The sequence below is a fragment of the Saimiri boliviensis genome, chromosome 10 (genome assembly GCF_048565385.1).
Source record: "Saimiri boliviensis isolate mSaiBol1 chromosome 10, mSaiBol1.pri, whole genome shotgun sequence".
NCBI lineage: Eukaryota > Metazoa > Chordata > Mammalia > Primates > Cebidae > Saimiri > Saimiri boliviensis.
The window spans coordinates 25,988,540-26,006,660 of record NC_133458.1 but is presented as its reverse complement, the minus strand read 5'-3'; the positions used below and the strand labels follow the sequence as shown (position 1 = coordinate 26,006,660).

Below are 18,121 nucleotides of genomic sequence, written 5' to 3'. Positions count from 1 at the left end.
TGATCCTTCCATTTTGATCCTAGCTGGTTGTTTTGCCCATTAGTTGACACAGTTTCTTCATTGTGTCGATGCTCTTTACTATTCGGTATATTTTTGGAGTGGCTGGTACTGGTTGTTCCTTTCTATGTATAGTCCTTCTTTCAGGAGCTCTTGTAAAGCAGGCCTAGTGGGGATGAAATCTCTGAGCAGTTGCTTGTTCATAAAGGATTTTATTTCTCCTTCGCTGTGAAGCTTAGTTTGGCTGGATAGGAAATTCTAGGTTGAAAGTTCTTTTCTTTAAGGATGTTGAATATTGGCCCCCACTCTCTTCTGGCTTGTAGGGTTTCTGCTGAGAGATCTGCTGTTAGTGATGGGCTTCCCTTTGTTGGTAACCCACCCTTTCTCTTTGGCTGCCCTTAGGATCTTTTCCTTCATTTCAACCCTGGTGAATCTGACGATTATGTGCCTTGGGGTTGCTCTTCTTGAGGAGTATCTTTGCAGTGCTCTCTGTATTTCCTGGACTTGAATATTGGCCTGCCTTGCTAGGTTGGGGAAGTTCTCCTGGATAACATCCTGAAGAGTGTTTTCCAGTTTGGATTCATTCTCTCTGTCACATTCAGGTACACCTATCAAATGTAGATTAGGTCTTTTCACATAATCCCATAATTCTTGGAGGCTTTGTACATTTCTTTTTACTCTTTTTTCTTTAATCTTGCCTTCTCGTCTTATTTCATTGAGTTGATATTCAATCTCTGATATCCTTTCTCTGCTTGGTCGATTCGGCTATTGAAACTTGTATATGCTTCACAAAGTTTTCGTGTTGTGTTTTTCAGCCCCACCAGTTCATTTATATTCCTCTCTAAGCTGTTTATTCTCATTAGCATTTTGTCAAACCTTTTCTCAAGGTTCTTAGTTTCTTTGCATTGGTTTAGAACATGATCTTTTAGCTCAGAGAAGTTTGTTATTACCCTCTTCTGGAGCCTGTTTCTGTCAGTGCATCAGACTCATTCTCCATCCAGCCTTGTTCCCTTACTGGTAAGGAGTTGTGATCCCTTGGAGGAGGAGAGGTGTTCTGGTTTTGGGTATTTTCATCATTTTTGCGGTGTATTTTTTCCCCATATTTGTGGATTTATCTACCTGTGGTCTTTGTGGTTGGTGACTTTCAGATCAGGTCTCTGAATGGATGTCCTTTTTGTGGCTGACGAAGTTATTTCTTTCTGTTTCTTAGCTTTTCTTCTAACAGTCAGGACCCCCTGCTGTAGGACTGCTGGAGGTCCACTCCAGACCCTACTTGCCTGGAGATCACCTGCAGTGGTTGTAGAACAGTAAGGGTTGCTGCCAGTTTCTTCTTCTGTTATCTTAGTCCCAGAAGGATACCTGCCAAAGGCCAGCCTAAGCTCTCCTTTATGAGGTGTCTCTTTGGTTATATGGAGGTGGGGGAGCTGCTTAAGGATACAGTCTGTCCCTTATAGGAGCTCAAGTGCTGAGCTGTGAGCTCTGTTGTTCTGTTCAGAGCTGCTGGGCAGGTATGTTTAAGTCTGCTGCAGTGGAACTCATAACTACCTTTTTTTCCCAGGTGCTCTGTTCTAGGAAGGTGGGGCTTGGTTCCTGTAATTCTGCTGTCTTTTTTTCAGAGATGCCCTGCCTGGCGAGGAGGTAGCCAAGTCACAGTCTGCCAGCAGAGGCATTGCTGAGCTGCCATGGGCTCTGCCCCCTGCTGTGTGAACTTCCTTGCAGTTTAGGGGTATAATTGGAACTGCCATTGGTATCGGCAGTCTGCTTCAGTAATGGCAGACTGCCTCAGTAATGGTAGATATTCTTCCCCCTACAGAGCTGGACTGTCCCGGGTCCATCTGTGCTTGCTGTGAAACTCTCAATCCAGAGCTTTTCAGATTGCTGGTCTTTATGGGGGTGGGACCTGCCAAGCCAGATCACCTGGCTCCCTGTTTCAGCCCCCTTTTTTCAGTTGAATGGGCGACTCTGTCTCCCAGGTGTTGCAGTCGCCAGTTGAAACTGCCTGGATTTGTGTGAGGTTTTGTGCGGAGACCCATTTCGCCGCCTGAAACAGCTGTGCTGAAGACTCGTGGCGCTCTTCCCCCTGGGAATCTCCTGGTCTGTGGGCAGTAAAAGTTTGTTTGGAAATGTGATGATCACTCACCCTCTGTGTTTTCACTAGCAACTGCAATCCAGAGCTGTTCCTATTCGGCTATCTTGGATCAGTCCTATAATGAGTTTTTCTGAAATCAGAATCACCATTTTTACTCTGTATGTTCAGTGTGTAATTGAATTACGCAATTGAATTTTCCTACAATGCAAATAAATTCATGAAGAATGTTTGTTGACTGCCTACTAGCATCTAAGTGTGATGGTTTTCCTCTCTCCTTCCCTCCCCACTTAGTTCATTGTCTTCTGTAGGCCCAGTATTATTTTAGGCACTTGGGATTCGTCTGTGGACCTGGAAGATAAGATCCCTTCCCTCAGAGAACTCACGTTCCAGTGGAGAGAGACCTGCATTTGTGTTCTAAGTACTGTGAAGAAAATACATTGCATGCTGTGATAATGAGTAACAGGGAAGGTCTCATTTAGACAGAATAGGTTGGGAAACCATCTCTCTGAGGAGGTAGTCTTTAGGTGAAAAGTAGAGAATTAGGAAGAACCATGTGAAGAACTGAGAGAATAACAAGTACAGAGTTCCCAATGCAGGAAAGAAACTGTGATGTTCGGAAATGGTGGCACTGGTACAAGTTGAGGATGGAGACAGTTGGTATGAAAGAAGGTTAGAGATACAGATAAGAGTCAGAATATTTAATGCCTTGTTACAAATGCAAGGAGTTTGGATTTCTTTTCTGAATGAACTAAGAAGTTATTCAAAGGTTTAAGGTAAGTGTCTTGATCTGAGTTTTGAAAATACCACTTCTTTGTTTAGGTGTACATTTTCCAAGTGGTTAATTTTGACAAAATTCCTGTGAGTTGCATTGTTCAAAGGTTTGTTTACTGAGGATTTTTGTGGCAGAGTTGAGCATCTGGTTAGAATTACTTGAAAAAAATTCCACCTAAAACTGTTGCAGTTATACTTGGAATTGAGGAACCTCCGTGTGTCTCTGTTAGCATATTAGAGTGAAATGGAAATTGTTCTGTTTGTTTTTTTTTTTTTTTTGGTCCCTCATCTCTCCCTCTCTAAATTTCTTCCTTTTCTCTCCTTCCCACTCCTTTTCCCATGCCCCTTTTATTCCTACCCCAACTTTCTCTCTCCTAGAGGATTCTAATAAGTGGCTGGGATTGAGAACCACTGTTGTGGCTCTCCAGAGTCTATTTCAGTTCTTAGTTGGCCTTAGACAAGTTACCTAATGTCTCAGCTTTTGCTTCCACATTTGTAAATGACCCAAATTAGATGCTAAGGAAAATAGTGTCTCTGTTCATAGCTACTCTAGGAGTAAAGATGAGTTATTAACCCTCTAGTTTGGGCTGGTGTTAACTGTTGGGTGCCTTAATTTTCACAAGAGGATGTTAATACTACCCTCAGATTCGCTAATCTTGCCAGTTAACATCAAGTCATGCCAGTTTGGCCTCGTCTTCTCTCTGTTCCCATTGCTGCTTTGTATGTATTGGTTTGGGCTAACATCACCTATTTGGCCTCTGTCTCTAGACTTCCTCTCCCTATGTACCCCTCCCCACAACTCATTCTCCATTCCACAAGCAGAATACAGCTATTTTGTATTACCAGTAAAGAGTAGACCCATATGCTGTAACATTTATACAGCAGATATTTTTTGGTCACCTACTAGGTGCCAGACAAGAAGCCATGCACTAGGAGTACAGCTGTGAATGACGGCCATATCTTCATGGAATTACAGTTGTACATGGAGAGGAAAAATAAAATGACAACCTTACCTTTAGATTAGTGCTAATGAAGAAAAGAACATATTGTTTAAAAATATAAGGCTGGTGAGTTTTCTTTCTCACTTAAAATCTTTTAACCTCCCTGCCCTCAGGATTAAGTCTAAGCTTAACATAATTCACAGACTCCTTTATGATATGCCTAAGTTTAGTTCTCCAGTCCTGTTCTTGGTATCTGTATTCTTCTTGCTGCCAACTCTGTTTCACGACCACTCAATACTAAATCTTTATAGATAGTGTGTTTGACTTGCCTTTGAGATCTGCCCATGCTATTCCTCCTACCTGAATCACTTTCCTCTCACCTCCAAGAACTGGCTAACTTGTACTGCTTACTTCTCAGATCTTAGCTTGTAAATTGTTGTTTCCCAAAATTCTCTAATGCCTTAAGCCCAGGTTAGAAATGTAAACACACGTTGCTCTAGCCTTCTTTGTTAACACAATTCTAGGTATTTATCTGACTGTATAATCTTGACTGTGCTTTTCAAAATCTATAGAAAGATCAGCTGGAATATACAGACTTTGTTCATGATTTCTTAAAGAACATTAATTGTTTTCAGTAGTCTAGATTCCTTAAAAGTCTTTTACTGAAGTAAGTTAGACGGTTCAGAAAACCTCACATCAGAACCATGGTAAATTATATTGTCCTCCCATAGATTTGCTTTTACCTTACTTTTAAAAAGTACATTTTGTTTTCTCTTACTAGATTATTGTAAGCCATGAAAAGTACTTTTAAGAAGGCAGAATACTATGTAAATTCCCACATTATTAAATATTCTTAGAAAATACCAATTTTATTCATGATGTAGATGCTCTGTAGCTTATTAATCATTCTATTGTTTAACTATTGTTCTAAAGATTTTTTTTTTTACTACAGTTAATTACAGTAATTTGTGATGGACTTAACATGTAATTACTTTGTTTATCTGTGATTCAGTAATGTGGCTTATTTGATTAAAATTGTATTTACAATGTGAGTGTCAAATGGGATTATTTGAACTCAGAATCAATTTGTTTCAACTATTGAGATCACCGAGATGGTATAGCTAATAGTAAAATTGCTGCTGCTTATGTAATTTTATATTGTCAGATACTATAAAATCTTAAATTGTTGCTCTTTATAATTATCTAAATATACCATCTTAGATATAACATCTAAAGATTTGAAGCAACTTTAATTCTTAAACTACAGTGTAACAATTTTATGCTCCTCTCAGAAGGAAATTATAATTTCAGTCAATGGATTGGCAGCTGCTTTAAGGGATTTATTAGCATTGTGTTTAACACATACATAATTACATCAAAATTCAGCATATCTAAAATTTGGGTTAATTTCTGAGTAACGTTTGGCAATAAGACTGTGAACACAAGGGGTTTAGCAGATTCCCCATATGTAAGCTCTGTATTTAACACTAACTGAAACTTATGTATAGAAGATGATCTGTCACACCACCAGAGCTTTGTAGTTTGCTATAGAAACTCAGAATACTATAGTAAGAGTGCTTTTTTCTGTTTGTATTCATTCAAGTAAGAAACATATATTGAAGCTTCTTCATTTGCCAAATGCCAAGTCAAGTATTGGTAATACTGGGCTCTTGCAGCCTGATCTTTGTTCTTTAGTAGTTGCGTATTTACTTGTTTTGATCTTTAAATTCTGTCCACTCTGTTTTCCCACATCTGCCATTGTTTATTCCATCCTCTTCGAACCATTGTAGCAGATTTGTACAATTGAAAAAATAGCGAATTGAGAATTAGAAGACTTAGTTTCTCTTTGTCTGGGTCTGCCACTCATCCCTCTGCAATTCTGGCAAAATTATATAACTTCTCTGAATCTGATTATTCATCTGAAAATGAGGGGATTGTACCGTTGATGCTAAGACCTCATCTAACTCCAAAATTTTGACAATTAAATTTCATTCCCTTCTGCTGTTATCAGGCTGTGAAACTAAGATGTGAGGGCTATGTGAGTTATTTCTATAGAACTTGATTTATCTGTAAGTAAATTTTTATGAAAACAGAGAAGCAAAATCATACTGATTTTCATTTTGGCCCTGGAAATGTGCTTATTGTGCTTACTGACATTTTAAAAATTAGTATATTAATAAGTCCTCATGTTTCTGATCCTTTTATACTTTTACCACTTTAATAAGTAAAGCCACACCAGCAAGAGAAGACTCTTAAGCTAAAGGTTTGCTGTCATTGATATAGATTAATTACCGAACTAGAAAATGGTCGTGCTTGTTTTCAACATGCCTAGGCTTTGTTGTTGGCCGTTTAGTATCTTTTGTATTTGGTGTGCCTTTATTCTGATAAAAACAGAGTGCCTACTTTTTTCCCCCTCTCAAAATTCTTGGTAATAGTAACTTTACCTAATTTTACCCTTCCACTCTCCCAGGGGTGTTTTTGCTAGTTACAAGCTTATGAAAGTATTTAATATTTTTAGATATAAAATTTAGGTTACTTGATAGTAAATGAGAGTTAAAGTTCACATGTAAAAACAAACATGCAAGAACACTAACGACAGTTTTGAAAACGAAAAATAATGAAGTAGTACTGACACTACCAGATATTTATAAAGTTACAATTTGTTACAGATTAATGGGATGAAACAGAACAGATAGAATAAAAATGTTCCCAAATACATATGAGAAATTAGTATATGGTAAAGTTGGAATTTTCAGTCAGAGAGGGAGAATAGATTAAACAGTACATGACATTGAGACATCACTTAAGACTTGGCAGTATTTTAAAAAAAGGAAATCTGACTCCAGCCTGCACACAGAGCAAGACTCTTTCTCTTTAAATAAATTAAATAAATAAATATCAATGAATGAATGAGTGAATGGGAAAATCTAGATCCCTACTTGACTTTTGTATATCAAAGAAAATTCTAAGTGGACTTAACTTTCATACTTGAGAAATAATATTGTCGTTTTTAATAATCCAGGATTAAGAGACCTTTCTAAACATGCCACAAAACCCAGAAGTCATAAAAAGAATGTTTGATTTTTGCAAAATAAAAAAATGAAAAAAATTGTTAAAATATCAAATAATGACAAACTAGCAATTAAGACAAAGCTTAGTTCCTACAATAAACAAAAGGCTCTTATAAATCATTAAAAAGTAGATAATCCTCTAGTAGAACAATGACAAATAATATGAATAGATACTTCAAAGAAAAAATAATTATATCTTTATACATGTATAGATACTCTACTTTATTCATAACTTTTAAGTGTTAATTAAAAGATCATTCAGTGAATATTGGTAGGGCCATGAGGAAGTGGGTATCTTCTCAACATTCTGGATGAGATGTATTTGGTGTAGCCTTTTTTTTTTTTTTGAGAGTACTTTGTCATTATCTATTAAAATACAGAAATATATATTTTTTGACTAAGCATTTTCCCCCAGGAACTTACCTTACTCATAAACTTGTATAAATCCACAAAAAAATAAGGTATGCAGAGATATTTATTGTAGTATTGTATGGAAGGAGAAAAAAATCTGGAGACGAATAGGCCATTAATTTATTTGATTTTTATGTATTTGATTGTCCACTAGTTAAATTGGTTGATCCATTCAATGAATTCAGTTTTTTGTAGATTAATACAGCTGAGATAAATCAGTAAATATTATATTGTTGAGTGTCAAAAGATAGTTGCAAATTTACAAAAAATAAATGATGAGTGGTAGAAAGATTTAAGTAAAAGAATAGGAGTTCTGAACCGCAGTCGTTGCTAGCGCTTAATAGGGTCCCAGCCAACATTTAAAATATCCCAACTTTCAAAGAGAAGAATGCGGCAGACACTTGTTGTTTGCTTACCCAGGAGTCATTGGCCCTTTCTTCTGTTAACCAAACCATAAATTTGTTTAATGGTAAGTTGCCTAACCCCAGTGCATGAATGTGAATCATGATTAGTCTAAACCAGTCATTATTATCCTTTGGCAAATTATTTCACTTTACCTTCCTCCCATGTGACACAGTTCTGGCCAATGAGTCCTAAAGAAAGTCTACTGGAGGACATTTGACAAAAATGTCTTCTGTGATGAAAATAGATGCTGAAACAATTCTTTCCCTCCCTGCTTTGGGTGCTCTATATAAGGATATGATGCTTAGAGTGGGTACTGGCAAGTTTCAAAAATGAGGAGAAGGCCAAGAAAATTGCAGAAAGTTAACCTAGCATCATGATTTAGTTGAACTTTGAAACCATCTTAGAACCATCTACTTCCAATATTTTGTTACATGAACTAATTAGTCTACTGGTAGTTAGGTTTTCTGTTACTTGGAGCTAAAAATATCCTAACAAATAGTGAATTCATGGAAAGCTGTTTGTTTTTTTTTTTTTTTTATATTAGATTCTGTATTTCTGTGACAGTTCTGAAAATTGTTCTTTTCCTTTGTCTTAGCTAGAGTAATCAGTAATGAATATGTGCATTGGACCATGAAGTAAAAATAGAGTTGAGATTAATTCATAAATTAGTGCAATAATGTATCTTCCTCAGAAATTCAAAGGACTTCGAAAATATTTAACTTTTTTTTTAATCCTCCCTCCCACAGGGTTTCTTTATGTTAAGTATTCTGACAGTCTCTCCCATTTGCTTAGAGGATAAACCAAGGAAGGAAGAGAAAACATGTGATTCAGACATATAGATAAAATTTTTTTACTTCCCCTTTAGCTGTTCTATTTTGAGTTTTAAAGATGTTAAAGAAGAAATAGAGTTGAAGGATTATCATTGTAACTTCCTAAAACAATTCTAAAAATAACAAGTTGGCAGGGATAATTGTATAATTCGTATTTTCTGTTTTTTCAGATAAATATCCTTTCAAAGTACGTTCATGATTAACGTTTACTGATCTGCTTGATTAATTTTTCTTTGTGAATCAGTTTCTAAACTGGTTAAGGCCCTGACATTCAGTTGAGCGTTTTAGCAGTTGAATCTTAAAGTTTTAAAAATCTTAATGTGTTTCAGATCTTTTGTCCTTCCCTCTTCCCCCAACTAAACCCATCAGAATCTGTTAAATTGGCTGGGCGTAGTGGCTCACCCTTGTAATTCCAGCGCTTTGGGAGGCCGAGGCAGGTGGATCACCTGAGGTCAGGAGTTCAAGACCAGCCTGGCCAACATAGTGAAACCACAACTCTACTAAAAATACAAAAGTTATCCTGGCATGGTGGTGCACGCCTGTCATCCCAGCTACTCAGAAGACGGAGGCAGGAGAATCTCAGAAACCTGGGAAGCAGAGGTTGCGGTGAAATGAGTTTGCAATACTGCACTCCAGCCTGAGTGACAGAGCGAGAAACCTATCTCAAAAAAAAAAAAAGGTGTTAAAAATTGAAAAGATAGCCTTGTTTTCGTCTTGCAAAGAAAATCAATATAGAAAACTGTATTAATAGTTTTACCATGTTAGAATGAAAGCTACTTTCTTGGTATTGGCCTTTAGGTCTTTTTGTTTTTCGATAATGCCATTTTTATTTAACCAGCTTTCATTTTTATTATAATTATTATAAAACTAACGCAGTGCACATGATCAATAAAACAAAATGCAAATAACATAGAATGCTATAAAATTAAAAGTACTTCTGCCAAAGTAGCAAACTGACACAGGCTGCTGATTCCCTTTCCCAGAATCAACCCTAGAGAAATAAAATAGCAACTGGATTCCAGAAACTCCATAAATGAGACCGAAGGCTCTCTCTCCTCCAGATTAACCTTTCGCTATAGAAACTAGCAGCAGTAGCTTATCCCACTAGTGTCAGAATTCAGTAGGCAACATTATGGCAGTGCGGAAACGCTGCTGGAGTTCAGAGTTGATGAAAACATGGGGACTGACCGTCTGTTCTCTATAGTTCATTTCTTCTTCTCTTCTCCCTTTGTCCAGGGATACTGTCTTCTACTTCCTCTGAAGGGTTTAAAGGTACAAACTGTTGCATAGGGGTGTGACCATATCTCGAAATGATTCTTGGTTCTTTGTGCCTATGCTTCACAACCCTGTGAGTTTTCCTCTATCTCAACTAGTACTGATGCCAGTTAAGGCCTGGCCTTTGAGTCCTCTCCAGTATGTCTTATCAGAAAGAAGAGCTAATTTCCTGAAAAACATACCAACATAACTAGACAGTTGAGGACTATAACTGCCTCAAAAAAAAAAAAAAAAATCAGTAGACTGATGACATACATGATATAAAGAAGAATTATTAGAACAGATGAATGGCTGGACGTGGTTGCTTCAAGCCTGTAATCCCAGCACTTTGGGAGGCTGAGGCGGGCAGATTTCCTGAGGTTGGGAGTTCAAGACCAGTCTGACCAACATGGAGAAACTCCATCTCTATTAAAAATACAAAATTAGCCAGGTGGGGTGGCACGTGCCTATAGTCCCAGCTACTTGGAGACTGAGGAAGGAGAGTTGCTTGAACCCTGGAGACAGAGATTGCGGTGAGCCAAGATGGCACCATTGAACTTAAGCCTGGGCAACGAGCGAAACTCCGTCTCAAAAAAAAAAAAAAAAAACCAACCACACAAACAACGGGTGAACCAAGATGCTTTAAAATAAGCATGATGAATATACTTAAAGATGTAAGGCAGCATGCTATTAATAGGAAATAAGATCCAAACATTGTAAAAACAGAACCATATGGAAATAGTAGATATGAAAAATATAATTTAAATGAAGGCTACAACAAATAGGATGGTAAGAGTGAATTAATCAGTTGGAAGATTAGAAAGTACACTCTTCCGGGAAAAAGCAGGAAAAAAAAGATAAATAGAAAATAGAGTAGAAAAACTAAGGGAAATAGAGAATTGTTTTACTAGTGCCAGCATCTTAAAAGGAGTTCCAGAAAAAGAGAGAAATAAAAATGTAAGAAGGTGGCCAGGCACAATAGCTCACACCTGTGACCCCAGGCCAAGGTGTGGTGGATCACCTGAGGTCAGTTCAAGACCAGCCTGACCAACATATTGAAACCTTGTCTCTACTAAAAATACAAAAATTAGCCAGGCTTGGTGATGCATGTTTGTCCTCCCAGCTACTTGGGAGGCTGAGGTAGAAGAAATCACTTAAACCAAGGTGGCAGAGGAGGTTGCAGTGAGCTGAGATCATGCCACTGCACTCCCGCCTGGGCAACAAGAGTGAAACTTTGTCTCAAAAAAAAAAAAAAAAAAAAAAAAGAAAGGTGAAATAATTGAAGAAATAATGGAGATACACTTCTGAAAATTCAAAATTGATGAAAGACTTCAAATTGGCTAAAGAGGTCATAGTGTACCAAATAGAACAAATAAAGGAAAGCGCATACCTAAGCAGATTAAAGTAGAATTAAGAATAGCAGAGAGAAATTTCTGAAAGATTTGAGAGAGAAAAAGCAGATGACCTGTAAGGGAATGAGAAGGTAGACATGTGACAGTTGAACAGCAATGTGGAATGAGAAAAAACAATAGAGTTTAAAAGTAACCAAAGAAAACAACTTTGAACCAAGAAATTTAAATCTTCCTTTCAGATGTGAGGGTGACATAAAATTTTCTCAGGCATGTTTGCCTTGGTACATTTGCCATATGGAGACCCATTTGGAAGCAGGCTCAGTGAAAACTAAATCTAGGAAATGCTAGAAGTATGTGATAAATGATGATCAAAATTTGTTGTTGCCCGAAGAAAAACACTAGGACCAATATTCTAGGTCATAAAACCCTGGTGGAGAGGGGAAATGGGACACTGTATAAATTTAGCTATTGTGATTAGACTATAGAGAAGAAACTATTCTATATTATTAACACTAAAATGTCATATACAAGGCTCAAGAGTTAATCTTGATTTTCTTTCCTGTTCCTGTGTCATATGTCATTGCCACTGTCTCTTATATCTCATGCCATCTTCTTTCTTGGTTTCCTTTTTTGTTTTGTTGGACTATCTCCTCAAAGAGGTTTGGTTTTTTTTTTCATATGTAGTCATAAGTATGAACTTTAAAATTCTCTTAATTTACCCTCGTTAATATTGCTAGTTTAACTGGAAATGGCTGTTGTAGGTGAAAACAGCCGTAGACAACACGTAAATGAATGGGCATTGCCTGATTTGACTCTGAGCAGGCCAGGTCAAGCCACTGTTTGCCAAGCCATGTTATAAAAGTTTTAATTCAAAGGCTTATAACAAGACAAAACAGAATAAAGAAATTTAAGTGCAATAAATTTAGGCAGTTACACCCCTCACTTCTACCACTTAGGAAAGTAATGCTGGTTCTTCACTGTTTTATCTTTCAAAGTTATCTGAGGAACAGAGATCAGAACCTCAGCACATCACTTCTGAAGGTTTACCATGTCTTATTAAGAAAATACAACTGTCCCTTTGCATCCTGGTGGGACTGGTTCCAGGACCTCCCTTGGATGCCAGCATCCTCAGATGCTCAAGTCCATAATACGGTATAACCTATGCACATCCCCTCCTATGCTTTAAGTCATTTCTAGGTTATTTATAATACTTGATGCAATGTAAATGCTATGTAAATAGTTGTTTTAAGGAATAATGACAAGAAAAAAAAGGTCAGTACATCTTCACTGCATATGCAGCCATTTATGGGTTTTGTTTTTTGTTTTGGGGGATTTTATTCGAATATTTTAAATTTGTAGTGGTTTGAATCCTTGAACACATAACGCAGGGATATGGAAATTTGATTGTACCAGGCTTTACATACATTAAAGATTGTGGCATGAGAGTTTAGGCAATTATTAAGGTCAGATTGATGTATGTGTGTGTATAAATATAAAAATAAATAGTGTATGTGTATAAATTATATATTATGGTCTGTGTGTGTGTATAATTTTATATTTACTGTGGAATACATTTGGATAGTCTTTAAAATGTCCCAAATTTATTGAGTAGGAATGTAAAAGGACACATGAATTTAAGGTAGACCAGGAAAAAATAAATACTGCATTATTTGGTTCCACTGAAGTAGGTAAAGAAGACCAAAATCAATATGGCTGGCATCTCCTGCCGTACATAGTATTCTAGGTTGACGTAAATATTTCACTGAAGTCTGATGTTTGTTTAGCTTTTTGAGCATGTGATAATTGTTCATGGGTTAAAAAAAAGGTAAAAACAATGCCATTTTTTAGATCATGACAATTATGTTGTGAAGTAGCTGAGTTCATAGAATGCACTTTATATATATGAAATTATATTTCAAGTAATATTTTCAAATAAGAATAAGAAAAATTGGCATTTGCCATATCAGTGTTTTACAAATTATTGGATAATGCAGAATGATCACCACTTATTTAATAGATTTCTTAGAAAAATACAACATTATTAACTTTGGGGAGTTTAAGCCACTCAGGAAAACAAAATGGCATATTATAGCCCAGAATTTTCATTTATTTATTTATTTATTTATTTATTTATATTTTCTTTAGAGACAGGGTCTGACTCTGTTGCTCAGGCTGGAGTGCAATGGCACAGTCATAATTCACCACAATTTCCAACTCTGGGGGGAATCTTCCCACCTCAGCCTCCCAGATAGCTTGACTGATTTTAATTTTTTGTAGAGACAAGGTCTCACTATATTGCCCAGGCTGGTCTTGAGCTCGTAGCTTCATATGATCCTCCCACCTTGGCTTCCCAAAGCACTCGTATTATAGGCATGAGCCACTGCACCTGACCCAGAATTTTAAATTTTATTTTTCGGAAGTTACTCTGTTTTATGACTTTTTTTTTTTTGAGATGGAGTTTTGCCCTTGTTATCCAGGCTGGAGTGCCATGGCACGATCTCGGCTCACTGCAACCTCCGCCTCCTGGGTTCAGGCAATTCTCCTGCCTCAGCCTCCTGAGTAGCTGGGTTTACAGGCATGTGCCACTATGCCCAGCTAATTTTTTGTATTTTTAGTAGAGACGGGGTTTCACCATGTTGACCAGGATGGTCTCTATCTCCTGACCTTGTGATCCACCCGCCTCGGCCTCCCAAAGTGCTGAGATCACAGGCGTGAGCCACTGCGCCCGGCCTATGACATATTTTTAGTGACTTTGACCTTATTAAGCAACTCTGTGTTTCACCTTTTGTCAAATTTTTTTCCCCGGGTCAAGATTTGAATATTTAATCTTTACTGTCAAATTACAGATAATAAATCCATTAATTAAAGCATTATCCTTTCCTTCCTTTTGTAAAAAGTGGTTATATTGCATACCTCTTTCTGCTTTTTTTCCTCTAGCTGGCAATTGACATTCTTTCAGTCTTTCCACAAATCGTTTAGTATTTGTTATATTCCAGGCACTATTTTAGGTACTGGAAACAAAATAATGAACAAAACAGCCTCTTTTCTTTCCAAGCTCATAGAGTAAGGAGCAGGCAATATATAATTGTTTATTGTTTAATCAAAAAGTTATGTAGTGTGTTAGAAGTTATGTATGTAGACACATAGTGCAGGATAAAACTGTATTGATCTTTTAAAGAGAAAGTAGTAGGGGCTGGGTGTCGTGGCTCATGCCTGTAGCACCAGCCGTTTGGGAGGATGAGGCAGGAATATTGCTTAAGGCCCAGGAGTTTGAGACCATCCTGGGCAACGTAGCAAGACCCCCATCTTTACAGCTGGGACATGCCTGTAGTCCCAGCTACTTGGGAGTCTGAGGCAGAAGGATCCTTGTAAGTCCAGGAGTCCTAGGCTGCAGTGAGCCATGATTGTGCCACTGCACTTCAGCTCGGGCAACAGAGTGAAACCTTGTCTCTTTAAAAAAAAAGTGCTAATCTAATGGGAATGTTTTCATCTTGTTTTTTTCTTTAATTTATAGTTCCAATGACAGGATTTACACAGAGAGCAACTATTGATCCAGAACTGAATGAAATACATGTCTTATCTGGACTCAGCAAAGATAAGGAAAAGAGGGAAGAGAATGTTAGAAATTCATTCTGGATTTACGACATTGTGAGAAATAGTTGGTAAGGAACTCTTGTCTCTGCTGCAATCCCAGTGTAACAGTTATTTGAGATTGTTGGTTTATTCAAAACAAGAGAGAAATGAGAGTTTTATGTTGATTTGTGACATTGTACATTTAAAGGTCAGTATTGAAAAAAAGTATCGGTACCTATGTATACGATGACGTTCAGTGAATGGATTTTACCTGTGTTTTTCAATTGGTAGGTGGTTCCTGGTCTGGGACTTGGGAGAATTGTATTTTAGTCTAGGTTCTGTTCTCAAGTAGATGTGTGAACTTGAGAACAATGCTTTTTTAATGTTCCCAGATCTTAGTTTTCATATTATTGTCCCCTCCCTGCTTAGTCAAAACAAAGAGGTTTGACTATAGCAGGGAGGAGACAATAATATTTAGCATTTTCAAACCATGACTTTTGTGTCGTAGAGCATCTCACAGAACTGGTGCTGCATATTTTGCTTTGGGAAAACATGGATCCAGCATTTATGTGATTGCTCCATAAGTGAATATTGTGCAGAACAGAAGCACTTCAGAGAACTTCTCCATTCAGTAATGGAGAGTAATGCTCTGCAGCTAAGGAATTTATTATTTCTAAATAGGACATTTGTTTACAGTCAAATGATAGAAATGTATATTGTCCATCTTTTTATTGTGCTTACATGGACAAGATAGCACCTCTTTCAATCTTAGTTTGAGCTTTCATGTATGCTGTTTGTATTTTATAAAACAGTTAGTATATGTGAGCTGTTTGATGGACATCAGAAGAACTTTAGAACTCAGTTCTAACAAATTCAGATTGTTTTATCAACGACTAGAACTTTAAGATTTGATATGAACACATTACTAAAATTTTTTGTTAGTAATTAGACATGTAATTAATTTGCTTGCTACAGTTGTATTATCTTTGCTGCAAATTCTCTAGGGTAGAATGCCTTAAAAGCAATGTCTTGCAGGTCTTGTGTCTATAAGAATGATCAAGCTGCAAAGGATAATCCAACTAAAAGTCTTCAGGAAGAAGAACCATGTCCAAGGTTTGCCCATCAGCTTGTATACGATGAGCTACACAAGGTATCCTAACTAGAATGACCTGTAAACTTTCCATGGCCTACTGTCTGAAATAATTTCCAAATGTAGCTTTCTGATTGTTTTAAACTGGATTTGAGTAAAAAGTTATAATACATAGTAGACATTGAATAGAGTATGTAGCATTCAATATCACTTCTCCCTAAAATTCCTTAAGAGAATGAGCATTTTTACATAGCCTGTAATTCTTGGTACTTTTCCTTTTTTGAAAATAGTCAGTGGCTGCTTCTTAGCTATATAAATCTAGATACATGACATAGCCTATTGTTTCTACGGTGTGAATAGCCGAGTAAAAGATGTACAGTTGTCAGCATGTGGGTACCTTGTTTCATGATATAAACATAGTTTTGATTTTAGATTTTCCCATTGTGTAAGAAGTCTTTTTATCTTTATTTTCCTGATATACTAATGATATCTCTTTCAAATCAGCCTTGTGAAAAAATGGTCCTGTGTTATGAATTTTTAGTGTCATAGTGTTGAGAGTTATTTCTATATTTCTCCCTTAAACTTAACTGTGTACTTTAGCGATTGGACTTATATAGTAAATTACGGACAGAGACCAATTCTTTCTGTTTAGCCATGGATGATTATTTAAATTCTACACGATATACTTTGAGACCTTTAGGTAAAAGATACCATGGGAGTGAGTAAAAGCCCTTTCTCTTATAGCCTCTCAATTTAAGGTATAAATAAATTTCCATCTAAAGGATAGGAATAACTCTATTATGTAACACCAATGAATATAAGTGTTTTCAAAATTTTTGGAACTATTTTAATTTAATAAATTAAATATTAATTTTAATTAAAATAGTTAAATATTTAAATGCCTTGTTTAAGTACAGAATAACATTCAAGTGCAATTAATTTAGGCAGTTATACCTCTCACTTCTACCACTTACAAGCATGATTTCATTTCTTCACTGTTTCATCTTCCAGAGTTATCTGAGGAACAGATAACTCTAATTTAGTAATAATGAAATCATTATCAATTCCTTTTGCATTTCATTTTTGGTATTGAATTATGAAATAATGTTTTTAATGTTATTTAACAAATTTGATGTGCCATTTAATACTTGGCATTTCAGTTAAAGCAAAATTAAGATGTTAATCTTTTTTATTTTTTATTTTTATTTTTATTTTTGAGACAGAGTCTTGCTCTGTTACCCAGGCTGGAGCGCAGTGGCGCGATCTTGGCTCACTTGTAACCTCTGACTCCCAGGTTCAAGTGATTCTTTTTCCTCAGCTTCCGCAGTAGCTGGAACTACAGGCGCATGCCACCACCCTATAGCCTGGCTTATTTTTTATAGTTTTAGTGGAGGTGGGGTTTCACCGTGTTAGCCAGATGGTCTTGATTTCCTGATCTCATGATCCTCCTCCCTCGACTTCCCAGAGTGCTGGGATTACAGGCATAAGCCACTGCACGCAGCCTAAAACTTTTTAAAGTGTCTAGTTGACCTGTCGATGACTGTTAACTTTTAGTGATTCAGCCTTATGTCAGAATTTTTTAAGATATTTGTTATATGATCAATATTTTGATTAATTTTATCATCCTCATTATTGTCGTCAGCAAATGATATCTTGGATCAAATTCTTCCTATCATTGTTTTTGTTTCATGCCTTCCACTATCATTGTAATATAGTAATATAGCTCATTTTAGTGTGCATGCAGTTTTTTAAAGTAACCAAGGTGCTTTAAAGTAAAATAGAAACGAGAAAAATCAAGAGAAGCTTTGGTAAAAATACAGTATAATTTATAATTTTTTTATTTAAATAGGCTTTATGCACAGCTACTAAAATTTCTTGGGTATGCATGAATATTTTTAAATCTGGTTTATTTTGCTAATTATAGGTTCATTATTTATTTGGTGGGAATCCAGGAAAATCTTGCTCTCCAAAGATGAGATTAGATGACTTCTGGTCACTGAAGTTGTGTAGACCTTCAAAAGATTATTTACTGAGGCATTGCAAGTACCTCATAAGAAAACACAGGTATGAGAATAATTCACTGAAAACTTTTAATTAACATTATCAGCTATTGCTGATGTCACCTAGCTTTGGAGATACAACTTTCTTGGCAAATTTAATAATGAAACAGTATGAATACTGTGAAGATCATGAATTTTGTAAATGCCCTATTATTCTACTTATTTTTGCTTTTCTTTTTCGAAGGAAGATACAAAATATAGATATTGATAACATTTGTAAATGCAGAACAAGTGAAATTTTGCAACTGTTAAAGTAATGGAAAAAAATTTTTGTGAA

The 18,121-nt window shown here is 36.4% G+C and overlaps 1 protein-coding gene across 7 annotated transcripts in view; it reads left to right on the top strand.

Annotated features, from left to right (window-relative positions):
* Positions 1-18,121, top strand: part of MKLN1 (muskelin 1) — a 380,873-nt gene that overhangs the window by 337,168 nt on the left and 25,584 nt on the right. For all 7 annotated transcript variants that reach the window (XM_074379052.1, XM_074379047.1, XM_074379051.1 and 4 more), the window contains 3 exons: positions 14,636-14,783; positions 15,730-15,844; positions 17,709-17,848. In XM_074379052.1, coding sequence (XP_074235153.1) covers positions 14,636-14,783; positions 15,730-15,844; positions 17,709-17,848 — 403 coding nt within the window. The remainder of the gene's footprint in view (positions 1-14,635; positions 14,784-15,729; positions 15,845-17,708; positions 17,849-18,121) is intronic.